General features: G+C 49.3%; 1 protein-coding gene across 3 annotated transcripts in view; it reads right to left on the reverse strand.

The window, feature by feature from the left end:
- Positions 1-16,934, reverse strand: part of NTRK3 (neurotrophic receptor tyrosine kinase 3) — a 219,728-nt gene that overhangs the window by 149,378 nt on the left and 53,416 nt on the right. For all 3 annotated transcript variants that reach the window (XM_075159884.1, XM_075159883.1, XM_075159885.1), the window contains exons 4-8: positions 13,793-13,861; positions 6,225-6,382; positions 3,775-3,917; positions 3,052-3,193; positions 552-848 (exon numbers count right to left, since the gene is read on the reverse strand). In XM_075159884.1, the coding sequence (XP_075015985.1) occupies positions 552-848; positions 3,052-3,193; positions 3,775-3,917; positions 6,225-6,382; positions 13,793-13,861 (809 nt within the window). The remainder of the gene's footprint in view (positions 1-551; positions 849-3,051; positions 3,194-3,774; positions 3,918-6,224; positions 6,383-13,792; positions 13,862-16,934) is intronic.

Consider the following 16,934-nt stretch of genomic DNA (forward strand, 5'->3'; position numbering starts at 1 on the left):
CAGAAAGAAAACAATCCTGACACTGCTGCATCCAGTTATAATCATCTCACAGATGCAAGCTGGAAAAAAAAAAAAGGGAAGAGCCGCATCACTTTAAAGGGCTTTCCTTTCTTTGGCTTATAACTAGCAATCACATACAAGAAAACTTTCTCCCAAAAAATTGGGCAGCCTCTTCAGGGGACCCCAGACAAGATCCAAAATAATTGACCAAACCTACACCCTTTTCTCACTGACATCCCTAAAGATCTTAAAAAAAACCAAACCAAAACAAAAAAAACCCAAAACATTGCAGAATATATTACACAACAAAAATATCTAAACCAGTTAGTCTCTCTCTGCATTAAAGAGTTGTTATGACACCAAAGCACACTTGAGTAGGAGAATCATACTGGTCAGAAGAGGCCTCCAGAGGTCACCTCTTCCAACCCGCTGCTCAGACAAAGGCCAACTTGGGTTGTCAAGGCCTTGTCTAGGTACAAGGATTACTGGTGGGACCATAGTAAGACCTTTGGATTGCAAGCAACCTTAATGAGATAAACTGAATATCCTACCTGGAAAGGGCTTTTCAAGGAAGTGTCCTTTGATGGTTTGATTGGCTGAGCCCAGCTGGTTGGTGGCCACAATCGTGTAGTTGCCATTGTTGTAGTGAGTGGGTTTGTTGAAGAGCAGGCAACCCTCAGACACTTCCCCTTGTTGGTAAAACTCCATGTGGATGATCTCTGTCTCCCGGAGGACCTGGCCGTTGTGCAGCCAGTGAAGGGTGGGAGCTGGATTCCCATGCACTGCAAATGCAATGCAGTGTTCCAGGTGTAGCACCGGCTCCTCCAGGGTTAGGATGCGAGGGGGATCTAGCAGAGAGAAACATGGCAGGCTCACAGCACACCTCCACCCACATCACATCTCTGTGCACCATGGAAATTAAGATTATTGAAAACACAACCTCCAAAATCCCTTGTTCCTTCTACTCTTCCCATGGGTATCTGCAAAGAAGCAGCACTAAGTCACAAGAACCATTCCACGCTCCCCAGAAGGAGGATCTGAACCGTAGCCAGTCCTCTTGGGCTCACGAACAAGGGGTACAAATTAACGACAGGGATGGTCCTTTCACCAGCCCAGAAACAATTAAACTTAGAGTTGCCCAGTCTACACGCTTACTGCTGCTCTCCTTCCCTCAAGGGATCACAGGGAGGCCGCCTGTCCCCATTAAGGAGGACACTGCGACGTAGCACTGTTACATTACACGTGTGCAAGGTGCCCCTTGGGAGCTCTCCAGTCACACTGAGCAATTTTGGATTGCATAGCTGTGGAAGCAAACATCCCTCAGCGGCTGCCTGTCCTTGGGGGTTTTGACTGCCTGAATATCCCAAAGGAGTTCTCACCCGCCGAACACCCTCCAGGGGTGTTTTAATTAAAGGGAGTAGAGTGGGAGAGCGAAAAGAAAAGCAGAGACTCCACCTGCAATTTATTGCATATGCATTGTCTTCCCCCCCCCCGGGACACACCAAGAATTCAAATGTTGCTCTGCCATCACTTCTGAAACCCCATTTACAACGCCTACATGTAAGGTCCCAAACCCCAAGGCTGGCAAGGTCTGAACTAGAAGAACAGAATTTTGTGCAAAGATGAAGGACACGAAAAGATGTGGGTCTTCCCTAAAACTCTCCTTTTCCTGGTACCGTCCAGCTGCCAAGACAATCCATGGGGCATCTACAAGGAACAAAAACAATGCACCAACTTTGACCCATCTTTTGGAAAAAAGACGGTGAATTTCTCAGGCAGTGAAGGTGGTAGAAGAAAACAAGGTGAAGAGCTGGTTGGAGCTGAGCAAAATTCTCCCAGCAACACCCAGCTACCCTGAACCACACAGCCACCTCCTTTCACTGGCAAGCCTAGATCTGCATGTGGCTTGTTCACATCTTCCTGGCAAGGAGGATTCAAAACAGGCAGCCACCTACACACACAAACCCAGACCTCTTCAGCGTGAAATTACAGCTTGAGTGATGGGTCTGGGCAACAAGAGCAGGGGTAGCAGAAACTGTCAGCAGCTTAGAGGATTACACAGGTGAAAACAGGCATTGGCAGGGTGGTGTTTAAGGTGTGGAGGAAAAGATGCTAAAACGCAGTGCAAAAAACACCCGCCTGCTGACCAATCACCTCTGAGCTGATGCGGACTTTAATTACCTCCGTTCTTCAATCCATCAATAGTACTTATTGGGAGGAAGATGAAAGTAGTAAAGCATCTGCTTTTCTCTTTCCAATTCCCCTGTGACCCCTTGTCTTTACAGTGGCTCCTGCACTGCGCTGGACATGCAACACACGTGGGTTCACCAAGACTAGCCAGAATCCCACATGGGTCTCTGCTCTACCTGGCAGGGTTGGGGTGGGGGATAGATTTTCAAACTACAGAGTAAGGGCAAGTATTACAGACACAGCAACATATAGTAAATCTCAGCTGCTTGAGACCACAAAGCTGTGTAAACTTCCTCTTAAGGTCAGGTTTGTGTTAAGTTATATTAGAAAGCACAGAGAAAGTTTAGCTACTTGCAGCTAAAAGTGAACAGTTGAAATTTGACATGTGCCTGTTTACACGGCGTTTGCAGTTCAACTTTGTAGGAACAGACCTTGGAGGAAGCGCTAGCAGCCCTGAAATCAGAGGCAAGATTTACACTGGCTTTAGCAAGGGTGGCATTTAACCTCTCACATGGCATCAGGGCAAGCAACTCTGTGTTTGTAAACAGAGTTTTAACCCCTCTACAGCTTTTCCTTACTCTGCTGATCTTCCAAGAAATAGGTGGAGAGATGTCCACCACCAGTGTGGCACTGCTGCTCCTTTAATGCGCATTTCTGCATTAATGGAAGCAGCAGGAAAGCAAAAATACTGACCCTTAAGAGAGAACTGTGCAAGTATCCACCGCCTCTTCACTGTGCTCAGCTCCTAATCCTCATCCACAAAACAAGTATGTCACAGGTAGCAAGTGGCCATGCATTCACACGGTTCCCAGAGCAGCCCTCCAGCCTCTATATGGTCAAGGTCTCTCCACTGCTACTTACAGTAGACGGTGAGCAGCACGCTAGCATTGCTCATCCCCACCACGTTCTCAGCAATGCAGGTAAGCAGGAACCCGTTGTCCTCACTGGTGACATTCACCAAGGTCAAATTGATGGCATGAACATTGGTCCAGTTGAGGTTGGTCTAAAAATCCCAGAGACAAATACAGACTGAAGTCAGTGTCTGTTGGCTTCTCTCCTCCCTACTCCTGCCTCCAGAAGCTAAGGATCCCAGTTTCCACATAAGATATGAGAAGGTCTCCAAAATCCAAGAACAACTAGGATCTGGGTGAGGGGAAGAATATCTACTGGAAGGGGGAGAGCTGCAGCGTTGTAGCACTGATAAACATGGCTTGCCTCTAGAAAAGCTTGCTTAGCTGCCTATTTCAGCTACAGCTGTTGCAGACACCTCTGTAAAGAGGTAGTTTCATTAGAGGAGACATGAGTTAATTCAATTAGGGAGCACTGAGATACGAAGCTATCTCATCTTCACTTTCCAGCCATAGAGAAGGAAGGTTTTGCTGCCTTCAGGTAGTTCCCAGGTTCTCAGGTGGATAGGGTACGGCCTCAATTTACCTTTGGATACAACCATTTCACATTTCTTATAGCAGTCTCCACCATCTACCTGACCCTCTGCCCTGCATGCACGGACCTGGGGAACCCATGGCAGCTGCCTTGCCCTTGCCACATCGGGCGCAGGCAGCACTGAGGTCCTGTGGCCCCTACCTGGTGCGTGTTGATGGAGTGGAGATCGGCCACCGTCCAGTCAACGTCGGGCAGCGGCGAGCCTGAGCCGTTGCAGGTGATGACGGCATTCTCCCCTTCCCGCACTGTCAGGTTCACGTGGCTCACGCTGATCTCGGGGAGGTCTAGGAGAGCCAGACACCGAGGCGCTCAGATGTGGAGCAGCGTTTGCTACAGCCAGCTGCAGGGTGCACACACGTGGACCCAGATCCTGCCAAGCTGTTTCCCAAAATCAGCCTCCAGCACCCTGGGATAAGTAGCAGGAGGGCATGGCCTTGCCCTACCAAGGGAAGGATGAGATGGAGACGAGGGAAAGCATAGACACTGGAGATGTGCCAGCTGAACAGACCCTCCCATCACACTTGAATCCAGATTTGTGTCCAGTTCTGGCTGCCCTTCCCTTCAGACAACCCCCCGCTTTCCCATCTCTTTTACTCCCACAGAAGCTGCTCTCGAGGGCAGTCACTTGGGACGGGAAAGCTGTGTGAGCTGGGAGAGGATCCAAAGTGTTCCCACCTCCAGACACAAGGCACAGAGTGCCTAGTACTCCGGGCGAGGAGAGTGTCCCTCTAATTTATAACAATCAAGACAAGATGACCAAGGATGTGTCCTCATATTAACTGCAGCTCTCCTAATAAAAGGTGCCCTTGTTCTTCCTTGGTGGTGGCAGAAAGATTCAGATTTATGGTGGCTCTGATTTACACCGCTTCCTTACGTGCCGCCACAGGCACCAAATATCCTTGCAACATGAAACAAGACAGTGCTGGTTGCAAGAAGAAGGGCAAACGGCCTTTTTGGATGGGAAAGGCTTTCTAGGCTCATCGTAGAGACACATTGGGTAGGCAGGGCAGGGGGGCACTGACCAGTGGTCCCCTCCCATTGTAGGGCAGCAGCACCCATCACGCCAACCCAAAGCCATGGATGGGGATACACATCCTTTCATTGCCATCAGGGAGTGACACCAGGAGGGAAGCAACATTGCACTGATTTGGGGGGATGCCCAAAGAAAGGAGGCAGTGGTCAAGGCCTTGCAAAGTTGCATAGGTGGCCCTGCTGGGGCAGCAGGAATCAGCAGAGGAGGAGATGGGAGGGACACGTATTGTCTCGCCAGGTTAAGCTGGTATCAAACGTGGCCACACCAAGCCACGCCAGCTCTCAGCACCAAAGGACAAAGACAAAAGGGATGTTATTACAACATCCCTTGAGTCGTCTTAATACTTGAACAGACAAACTCTCCTCTGGAGCAAAGCAGATCAGTGTGGCTCCCTTCCCTTCCAGGAGACTGCGAGGTCAGAGGAGGTGCTCACCCTGCACACCAGCACACTTGTGTTCCCAAATCAGCACCCTGCTGTCACCTCAAGTCTAATACCACCATTGATGGAGTCACCTTCTCCTCCCGTCCCTGATCCCTAAGGATTTTTTTTTTCCTCTAATCCTTGCAGATTATTCTTCCCATGCAGGGAGGAAATTACAGCAGTCTTTCAAGTCTTTTTAGTTCATCCACATGCAGGCACACTTTGGCCAGTTTCCAGAGCATAATAAAGGGACATCGTGAACTTGGAAAAAAAAAAAAAAATCATGCAAATCCAAATGTGCATGCTGCTTTCTACTACTGCTATAAGAAAAAAACCCAAATTCCTAAAACAGAGAACAATCACCACAAAAAGGAAACCTCTGGTTTTCCTCCTCTTTTCAGCCCGCGAGTTTGACAGCTGCTTGCGTATAGACAGTTTAATTGTTCTGTTGAAGGTACACCTCCTTTCCCTTACTCTGCAAGGGATGCTTTCCAGTAATGGCAATAGCAGAGCAAAAACTGACACCAAACAGGCAGCTGATGCGCGAACAAGGTGAAGGAAAAAGGGATAACTATTGAAGATGCCTCATGTTGCTCCTGGGGCCACTGAGCTCTTTTAAACATCAGCAGGAAAGAGAAAGAGATATAAAGTCACTCCTGCCTCTTCCCTACAGACATAGGCTTTCAATTGAAAAAATAAAACAAAAGAAAATGAATACAGATGTGTATTTCCTAAGAGTAATTATGAAAGATAAGGTGGCAGCATCTTTTAACAATATGCTGTTCCTAGGATTTGTTAGAGAGAAGAGCAACATGAAACATATCCTATTTCAAGACATCACGTAGACTCATTGCACACACTTTGACAAGCAGCAGCATCACACTGAAGGAAATGCCCCAAATGACCCGATACCTTCACACAGCCCCACACTTACACAGATACTCTATTTTTAATCCACAGACTACCCCAATTAGCTTCAATTGTCTTGCTTTTAACCACATGGTGGGATAATGCTACACCATGTTCCCCAAGCAAATGGCTGAACTAGAAGTGCGGGACGGGATAGGACAGGGCTCCCTCCTAGCACCCTCCTGCCCTCCCATGCACCCAGCCCCAAGAGACCAGCATGGGCCTTACCGCACTGGGTGATGTTCATCTCCTGCAAAGGGATGATGGCAGCATCCATATTCATGCAGTAGAGCTCCTGATACTGCAGGTTCGCCTCACCCTTCTCCTGCCAGAGCTGGATCCAGCGGATGTCACAGCTGCAGTTAAAAAGGTTCCTCTCTAGTCTCCTACGGGCAGAGAGAGCGTGAGAAAGGACGGTGGGGTGGGGAAGGATGAGCAGGGCCATCGTCTGGCTCCAGGCTCCCCGAGGAGGATGACCACCATGCAGGTGCAAGGGACCCTTTAGAGCTAAGGGAGAATCTCCTCCATGTTATTTGCCTGGTCTTCTGGCACATGTTGTTTGCGTCTCTCCCGACTCCAGAGTGACCAAGGTAAGACATCCATGTGTTCACACAGTCTCCTTCACGCACGCACACAAGGTTTTACATTTCCCGGGGCAGCACATGGATACACGCAATGTTTTTCACCACAAGATCTGCACATCTGCAGCTCAGTCCCACAGCCATCCAGACACTCAAAATATTCATCCCTCAGCAAAGGAGCAGGCAGCTCCCCACTATCCTAAAGTATTGATTCATGTCTTCAAATCCCACTTCAGTGGAGGTCCAAGACGCTGCTGGGCAAAGCACACCTCCAGCCCCCACAAGCGCTCAGTGAAGCTGGCAGCTCTTCTCCCGAGTACTTTGTAGGAACACAGCCTCCTGGTGACCCAGGACATGAGCTAATGCGCAGGGTATCATGCATTTTAATCAAATCAAACAGCACTGCACTGAGACCCTGCTGACCTGGCCAGGAGAAATGGAAAAAAAGCACTGCCTTTAATGTACTTCATTTAAAACACACTTACACATAGTTTATATACCAGGGATGTTTATTATAATTGATTTTCCAACCTATTAACCATTTCATTTACATTTTTAAAGTCCTGCAGCTCTCTGTGGAGATACAAGGAGGGCAGGTCCCAGCAGGGAGGAGAGCCCAGTGCTCAGCCAGGACAGACTGAGTTACCAATGTGGGTTGCAATGATAACTTGAGCAAAACAGGAGATACAACCTGAACAAACAAAATATCTCCCCATTTAACTGTGAAGCAGAGGAAAGTAGGGATCAGAGGAGCCAGCACTACAAAAGGCGAGCTCAGTCACCCCAAAGCAGAAGAACACCTCCAAAGGTCAAACGGTAGCTTCATGCAATATCTAGATCCTCCTGTCATACAGGGGAAAGCTGTTTTTCTGGTCTGTTCCATGTGTTACTGCAAAATTCATGCTTGCTTTTACAAAATTAATTTCACCAACTAACAGAATTTGGAAACAACCTTCCAAACATGTGCAGCTGCTGTTTCATTAATACAGGACTGCAAAAGGAGAAGGAGGAGAAGGGGTCTTCTGGTAGCACCCAGGGGTGTTAAACCTGAACCCTTGATGTCACTTTGAATTTTCTTATAGAACAAGATGCCATCTGACCTTTTTTTTTTTTTCCCTAGAACAGACACCAGATTAAACTTCACTCTTTTCATTAGCTCGTTCCTTTCCCATCAAAAGCACGTAAACCTTTGCAAGACAGGTACAAGGCTCAGACAAGTGACTCAAGGGCCAAAACACTAAACTTAACAGACCAGAGCAGATTAGTGCAGTGATTTGGTGGGATTTGAATGACGAGGCATTCCCTGCATGCTACGACGGGTACTGCCAGTGCGTCTCACAGGCTTTGCATCCTCTTCAGCATGGCCACGAATCCACATTCCCTTGGGGATTCTCCCAAGGTCATCCCTACCAGCAGGACATGGGATGGCACATGGGTAAGAGCCGTGGGCTGGGCTAAGGGCAGATCATGTAACCGCAGTTGTACCCTGGGATCCGGCAGGGAGCTGGGGGACCTCAGAGGCAATGGGGGAGAAATTCTGCTCTGTTGCAAGTATCCTCACGAAATGAGGCTGCCGGGGAACGCTGCTGTCCTAGCGCTTAAGGGCAGCTCTGTAAGTAATAGACGGCAGCCTTCCCGGCCCATTGCTAATTCATGAAGTCCCATGAATAATACAGGAGCAGCGGGCTTCAGGGCAGAACTTACCCAGGACCTGCCCCAACATCAGTGATGTAACTTGCTCAAGACCCCCCACAGGGGCTTTTGCACAAATTAACTCCCATCACTGGTTGGATGTGCCAAGTGCCACCGGCAGCTGGCATGGCACTGCGGGGTAGAAGGGGCACAGATGTGTGCATTTTCCCTAACACACATTGCAAAAGCACTCTTGACACGTGGGAGATGCCCTCCCTCCTTGCTTGGTGCCTGCCCTGCCATGCCAGCCAGCTCTCCAGAGAGGTGCACAGGGATTTCTATGCTCACACTGTCCTGCACCTGCCCAAAAACCTGAACCTCCAACTCTCTCCTCAGACCCCATCAGTGCCCCAGCCTCAGGGCTTGTAGGGATCATTAGGGGCCACAGCTCCTTCCAGACCTTCCTCCCATGACTTCTGTAACACGTCATCACTACCTACGACCCTGCTTCCCCTCTCTTCAAGGAGAAGAAGCACCTTGGAGAACACAAGGTGCCCTTTGGCAAAACCCACTGTGGAGCCAGAAGTCATCGCCATGTGCTGTGAAGATGTCTCCCATCACAGCGGGAAGGACAACAACTGGTGCTGAAAGGCACAGCAGGGCAGCCAAGAGGTCTTCATTGCTATCGTGGGCGTAATGGTTGCAGCAGTGCTGCAGTGAGAATTAAGCCAAGGGGCTCCTTCTCATGAGACATATCCAGCACAGCTTACTCCTGGAGAGGACAAGTAAACCCAAAGAGCATTTTTTTGCACACAGCTTTAGGCTGGAAATGTTGTCAAAGCATCACTTGGTTACAGGTGTTCAGGAGCTGTGCATGGTCCCACACCTTCTGAAGGCCTCATTAAAACTGAAAACGCCTGTGAGAAAGAGCAAGTATTACAGCCGCAAGCAAGCTGGGGTCTCTCTGCACCAGCACAGCTGCTTTCTGCACCAAGGAGTTGGCCTGAAAAGGGACTGAACCCTCACATGAGCCAGAGCCACCCACCAGCCCCTAGGCAAAGCACAGGCTTGCAGCCAGGCATGCTCCGGGCACAGCCCCTTCACACAGTGGGCACTCATGTTTGGGACACAGGAAAACTGGGACAATCATGCCCTGCACTGTCATTCGAGGGGACAATGACAGAGCTGAAACCCCAGAGCCATCCAGGCACCAAGTCAACTCTTCAGAGAGCGCGATGCTGCAAGCGCCTGGCTGAGCCCAGCTTTGCTCCCCGCAGAAAGCTGTACCCATCGCCTGCCAAAACTGCCTGGACAGCCTACACCAGGGTGGACCAGAGCAGGAGAGGGATGCCATGAGCATCCCAGTATGTACTGGGACAGCCAGGACTTCACATACACACACAGCAGGTTTTTTTCAGGCTAGGCAGCTAGATGAGACAGACGCCCTGTCCCATGCCTCCCCACTCATCAGCTAAAACAAAGCTGTCTGCAGCTAAAGTCTCTCAGAGGGCAGTGGAGATCCTTGCCACACTTATCCTGTCTGGTTTGATTCACATAAAACTGCTGCCGGGGCTTGCAATTAAAACATTCTCCTACCTCGGGACTCAGACCGCTTCCCTAAGCCTGAGAACCAAAGAGCACCCAGCAAAGACAGAACAAAACCTATTTTTGTTTTTCATTTCTATTTATTTCCCAGAACCACGGCTTCTTTTGGCGGTCCAGCCAGAATTGTTGTTTCCGAACCCCTACCAGAAAGGGATGGAATAGAAAGGGAAGAACTCAGACAGGGAGCGATGCGTGGCGTGCGACAGCTGAATTAGCTAATGCAGAGAGCAGGCAAGGACCCACTGCCTAGTTACAACTCTATTAATGTGACTGTTGGCGGCAATAAGTTTTTAAGCTAGAGGCACAGACGATGTTAAGTTGAACTCATAACATTAACAGAGATGCTGCTGTGCCCCATCCCAACCAAAGCCTCTTACTGTAGCGTTGCAGAAATCTACTGCAGGGCAAGCTGGCAGGGACTGCTGGTATTAGAAATGCTGAAGGGCCGGGCAGAGCAGCAAGATGTTCAGGACTACAAGGTTCTACACAACCAAAGATGTAATTGGATCCAGAGTCTTAGGTCTTTCTGGGAAGGAATTTCTTGAAATGTCAGCCCTAAGCTCTCTGAGGACATGACAAAGGAAGCCAAGGACATGACAGAGGAAACCAGCTGTGACTTCTGGATAAGAAAGGCTCTAAGTCCAATGTTTATGAGCTGTTGCATGTGTCTGAAGCTGAGTATGCACAGGGAAGCATCTGACTTAGGAAAGCTGTGCACACATTAGCTCGAGCCCTGCTGGTCAAGGTCAGCCCGTGCTGTGGGAATTAGGGCTGGAGTTACTGGAAACCATTCCAAGCCTTGCTTCTGGCCAGGAGGAGAAAAATATAATATTCTTTGGAAGTGTGCCTCATTTTTGCCATCCTTTCTTTAGTGAGTCAGCAGGGGAAAAGCTCAGCTCTGTGTGACAAGAAAAGAAACTCTGCTTTAAAGCAATACCATTTTCCTCAGTTTGAGATGCCTTGAATGCAGCCAGGCACCTGTTTCAGGCCCCAAGTTCCCATCTACCTGCCTGCTCTCATAGCGTGGCATGATCTTCTGCTCTTTCCTCCTCTGTGTTCACCATGAGTGGCTTTGTCAGGTCTCATGTTCCCTGGCAATCTCCAGGTCACATCAGTTGTAGTTCCTCTCCTCCCGACACTCTCCCGGAGACGATCTTCCCATCTCTTCCCTTCCCACATGCTCCACTGCTCCAAGCTGCCTCGCTGCACATCGTGGTTTTGCCTTCGATGACTATCCTCTCTCCAGATCCACGATTGCCTGGTAGCACTGGGGCACTGGTACTCAGTAGGGTGCCTCTGGTGAACCACTGCAGATCTGCACCTGCTTGTCCCGCCAACCCTCCCCGTAGATCTAACCCTCTCAAGAAGAGCAGACTCTTGCCAGCATCTACCTGTCCCTGGGGACTTCTGGCCTCTCCACAGCCGTGCACAAGTGCTGCTGCTCTGCCTGCCTTCCCCAGGCTTGCTGCCTCTGCATCGGTCTCTCTGCTCACTGCCTTCTTCCTTTCCAGAGAGTTTTGGCTCAACTTCAAGTCCTTGGCTGATGTCAGTCTGCAGCTCCCTTTCTAGCTTTCACCAGTGCTTCACACTCACTTTATGTGGGCCATGTATTCTGTCTCCCTCCCAGATTCTGGAAGCCTCCTTAGAGCTCAGCATGCCAAAAATCTGTCTTCTACTCACCCATCCTCTGCATTTCTAAAAAAAAAAAATACAATATTTCCCACTTTTGTGCGTCCATTACTTATTTCTCCCAATCTTGGGGATTTGTTTTTCCTCGTCAACAGGTCCCATCCTTCTAGCACTCAGGACCATGATCAGCCCCCAGTAGATAACATATGTCTTTACCTTAATTCCCAACATCTTTATGTGAATGATTATTCAGAGCCCATAGCTCAGGCTACACCTCCATGCTGTCTTCTCTCAAGCAAATCCAAAGTTCAGCAGGACAGTCTCATGGCCCCAGGGAGGACACTGCAGGCACATCCCCCTGCCCCATTAACACCGATGTCCCAGTGATATCAGCTAAAATATCCCTCTCCTGTTACGCTTTAGGGAACAGCATCATCATGTTGTTCTTTCTGGTACTGACCGTCCTACCTGTGCTCACATGGATGGAGTGTCCTTAGTGACAAAGGAAAATTTGTCAGGAAGCACCAGTGACAAAAGTTTCTTCAGAAAAAATAAACTTGACCAGGCTCTTACTCCAGCCCAAAAACAGCAAGGCAGACCCTACGGGCATGCGCATTTGTAGGTCTAAGTTGATCACTGGAGCTCGTGCCAGGGGGTTGTTTGCCAAGACCCCTTTCACAGCGCAGTGACAGGAGATGTCCGGCCGAGGCCCCAGCCCCACGTGGTGCCAAGCCTTCCCGCGGGACACCGTGGACACCACGCATCACATCAGTGCTGCATTCCCACCCCATCACCTCTCCCTACCAACCAGCCCCATCATCTCTCCCATTTCTATCTGCATTACTTCCTTCATCAGTCGGGGCTTGCTATCTCTGAGAAAACCACTCTGAGCACAGCTCCAACTGTGCCAAATAATTCATATCCTTCCCGTTTGCCAGGCTGCAGAGCGCTGGCCCCAAGTGACTGTGCTGACGCCGACCAAAGCCACCCCAAGCACACCAGCTTCCCTGTCAGGATCACCGTAGCAGGACAACGAATGCATTCATCATCAGGTGGGGATAAGTACACTTTGCTGCCCAAACAGCAGCATCTCAATTCCCTTTGTGGCTGGTATTGGTCTTTTGAGCCCGACTTGGGCTGGCAGACCTGGGACATGCCTGAAGAAACAAAATATGACCAAATGAAACAAAGCCGCATAAAAAGGAGCCCCGTGGGAAGCATCCCCATTAATCTGCAGGCTCACCGTTACCCCACGCCCTGCCAGTGCCGCTAGTTAAGGACTGCAGCCCCATTTGCTCCTCCACTCTTGGGTCTCTCTTGGGTAACAACCATCAATCTGAGTTTTGCCAGACAGTGCAATGACAATAAGTAAAGGTCTAAGAATACAAATGACTCATGCTATTAAACTTGAAACCTGAGCCAGGCTTGAAAAATATTTAGAGCTGTAATCAGCGAGGAGACAAATTCCAAATTCAGCATTTTAACTCTGCAAGCCAGATTCCCCATCAGAAGGGCGTTCCTCTGTTTTCTAATATCACTATTAGTATTTTTCATTTAACAATTTGACAGAAATAAAATACACTGCAGTAACACCGGTGATAACACACTTACTCCCACTTGAAAGACTGTCTTCATTCTTTCATAAGTCACTTCTAGCTTACAGCTCTATTGATCATCAGTGAGGATGAATGGAGCTTCCCAGGATCCTCTGGGACAAATCTTATATTTTTTTTTTTTTATTCCAACCAAACAACTATTTCTAAAATTCAACAAAACAGGTCATCAGGGCAACGCTCCATTGATTTCATGTCCACTTATTCTTCAAGCACAGTGCTGAATGCTCTATCAATAATTCAGCAGGCTGAAGGCCACCGGTGCCCCAGGAGGGACACTATCTCATCGCCCATATCAGAGCTGGGAGGTGCTCTGATTGCTAGAGAGCAAGGGAGTCATTCACCTAAAAAGCAGGGATGTCTTATAAAGCATGTCCATGAGCTAAGGAAAAACAGTTATCCCTACCCTGCAACAGATGAGGATCAAGTATTTGAGGAGATTCACTCAAAATCCGGCCTAATAAGTATTTCTAATGTGTTCCCAGAGTTAGTCAACTGTTTACTACCCCAAGCATGACTTGTTCATCATCCCGACGTTAATTAGCCAGATGCTGTGAAGTTAAAAGAGAAGCAGTTCTGCTCTGGTGCTCCCATACCCGGGAAACCCTCCCAAGGATGGTGCTGCCCACTGGAGTTTTAGGTAATTATTCACAGACTTCAAAATAAGTATTTGGAAATCGTTCCTCCACTCAGCCTCCCCTCTTCTCCCAGGAGATATCTCCAGGGTGGGACTTACAGTTCAAAGAGCCGCAGGGTCTGGAAGAGTTGCCATGACAGAGTGGTGAGCCGGTTCCCAGAGAGGTCTCTGAAAATTAACAAGAAAAAAAAAAAGTAGTCGTCACGGTAAATAATTCCTCCTGCACATGGCCCTACCGCCTCCACAGAGCTCATTGTCCTCCTCTACAGGGAGGCTGTCAAGTAATTTAGGACCCAAGTTTGGATTTCATAATGAGAGATTTTAATGAGGATGAGCCCAAATGGAAGTTTCTCATTTTACTTATTTTTTTCCAAGGGGGAAAATGGTTTCTATCCTGCTGTCATGTTAAGAAAAAAATCCAAACAGAGCAAGATGTGTCCGATTCTTGCCCATGAATCTGGAGCTCGACCAACCATAAGTAGAAAGAACAAGTCTAATTTCACACCTCGAACAAAAAAAATCTAAGTACAAATGTCATGTTAAAAATAGTAACAGCCAGGTTAAACTGACAGCACGATGATTACCCAAGGTGTCATCATATGACCTGCAGTAGCTGTGCACTCGAAGTGTCCCCGTATGGCTGTGTGTTGTTTGCACCCAAGGGTACCACCACTACAGCAGCTAACAGCTCCCCATCCCTCTTTCCATCTGCCCAAACTTGCAAAAACATAAATCTCATCTACCTGGGAGAGCTTTGCAACCCAGCAGACATCGCCTCTTCAGCTGAAAGCCAGAGAGGATAAAAGAGTGTAAAAGCAACCAAAGTACTAAAAACAAGAGGAAGAAATGTGTTTGGGGCAGACTAAGCAGAAAGAAAAGCCCCAGTTTCTAACGGCATGAGAAGATGGTAATTAAATGCTTTCTGTAGCGGGCAGCCTTCCCAGGGATGCCCAGCCAGCCTGAGATCCACCAACCGAGGCAGCAGCCCACGGGGTGAGCAGAGGGATGGGTGGTCACAACTTCTGGCAGAAACTCAAATCCTCCCATATCTATGCTGGTCTCCAGAAAACACAGGAGGTGCTGCCTCGCATCCTTTGCTGAATCCAGCCTTGTCCCCGCCAGCTCCCTCCCCGTTGCGAGCCACCCGAGCAGGCTGCGGGCAGGCAGGGCAGCTCGGTGCGCGGCTGCTGGCATCCTCCTGCCTCAGCCCTGCTCGCTGGAAAGGGTGGTGAAGGGCCAGAGGCATGAACCCACCTGGAGGTTCATTAAACCCTCGGCTGGCCAGAGAGGAGGAATGGGACAAGGTGGCACAGAGGTGACAACGGGCAGCCCAGCCGTGCCCGGCTCAGCCCAGAGTCTCTGTTTGCTTTGCAGAAACGCACTAAAATCAAGACAGCAAATCCTGGAATGGCTCCTGCCGGTGCAGGTCTGATGCACGAGGATTTGGGATGAGAGATTCATTTGTCGTCTTACAGCGGGTTGCAGCAAGGGCAGACACGTGTTGGGCAAATGCAGAGAGGGCACAGCCCAGGGACTGACAAGGGAAAAGCAACTCTGGTCCTGTCCCACTGCCACCAAGCGACACTGCAAAGCCCAAAACCCTGCAATTAGGAGCGGGGAAGCCGCTGCAGCTCACGCAGCAAACCATCATCCCAAAGGCTCTCCACGAGCCTGGTAGAAGAATAAGCCCAAACACCATGATGGCACAGTGCGGCATCATTAAATTCTGGCTCTGCTTCACATCAGACTATCCTGCTGCGGAAACCGCGGCAAACCACAGGTACCTCGTTTCACATGACTAAGATGCCACCATTCCTACGGCTGCAGACAAACTGCTTCCAGCCTCCGATAGTTTAGAAAGGCGGCAAAAATAGCAGGTGAAGCTAAGTGGGGTGGGGAGGGAAAATACTGCAAAACTCCCTCTTTTATCCACCCCCAAGCACTGAGTACCTGGAAACTTTGCAAAGGCAGATGAAAAGTAGGAGGGAAAGGAGCAGCTCGCTGCTACTGAAAAGCGAGACAGTAAACTCCCTCCCCCAACCCAGGGAGAAAAAGGAAGCGTAAAGGGGGATGCATGAGAGACAGCAAGATGTGGGAGAGAGGCAGAGATGCAGAGGAGGGAGTGAATCTTGCTGGAATGTCCTTTCTCAAAGGTCATGTTTTGCTACATTAGGCAGAAATGTCAAGAGAAAATTGGATTCTGAAAGAGAAAAAACAACAGGCTTTCCACGCAAATAAGGGAATCAAAAATAGCATGATCGTGTTATTACAGTTTAGGACACAGAGAGATGGAGAAAGGAAACATCCTCACTAATGCAAGGAGCTTTGCCAGGCAGATGTGCCCCGCTTCTCATCTTCTGCAGTCCCTGGAAACCAACTACTACCACCTCCTCCCTCCCCCAGACAACAAACCACAGCAAGTATTAAGCAAAGAGGAGATGGGTCTTCACTCGCACAGATCTGGCAGGAGACTCTGCTCTCAAAGGGCAAAGCCGGTGTCCGATCCGACCTGACCATCAACTTCTGCAGGGTTGGTCGGGGGACCGTTTCAGATCAACCAGGACACACATGGGGAAGAACATGTTTGTCGCTGGAAACAGACACCTCAGATACTGTCAGAAAGGTCCTTGCAATGGACCCTTGCACAGGTCCCTGATCTCAGCACAGAGGCAGAAAGGGGCTGCACACATAAACACACTTTAAAAATACACCATTTCGGTCACAGAGCCAAATGCCCCAAAGGTCAGAGATGCCAGGGTTGAGTTCCCGCATGCAAAGGGTACATCTGCCGACTTCTGCTGCAAAAGATACGGAGCTCCTACTCCATAGGAGGAGAAACCCCACTGCACAGCACTGATTTCTCCCCAGAACAGATCCATTCCGTGCGCCGGATGGGGCAGGTTTCCCGGGAAGACAGCGTGTGATTGTGTAATTAAAGACAGTATGCATACGAGGAGATTAAATTATGGCTTCATGGGTAAAGCTCTGAGCTCCAGCACTTTGTAACTCCTGTTCGGCACTCGTGAGGTTCCCCCTGTGCTCAAACCTCAGCTGCATGCACTGAGCTTCCCAGTATTTTGTAGAGCATAAATGGGGAGGACTGGGGAAAATCAAGGCCCTCCCAGCCAGGACTAGCCCTCTCCCAGCTCTCATTCTGCCTTTCTGCCACTGTTTCCAAGGCTGAAAGTCCACTGTCACCTCCTGATCCCCATCTTTTGCAGCAACCTGAGCCCCCACCCTC

This window comes from Calonectris borealis, chromosome 11 (genome assembly GCF_964195595.1).
Source record: "Calonectris borealis chromosome 11, bCalBor7.hap1.2, whole genome shotgun sequence".
NCBI lineage: Eukaryota > Metazoa > Chordata > Aves > Procellariiformes > Procellariidae > Calonectris > Calonectris borealis.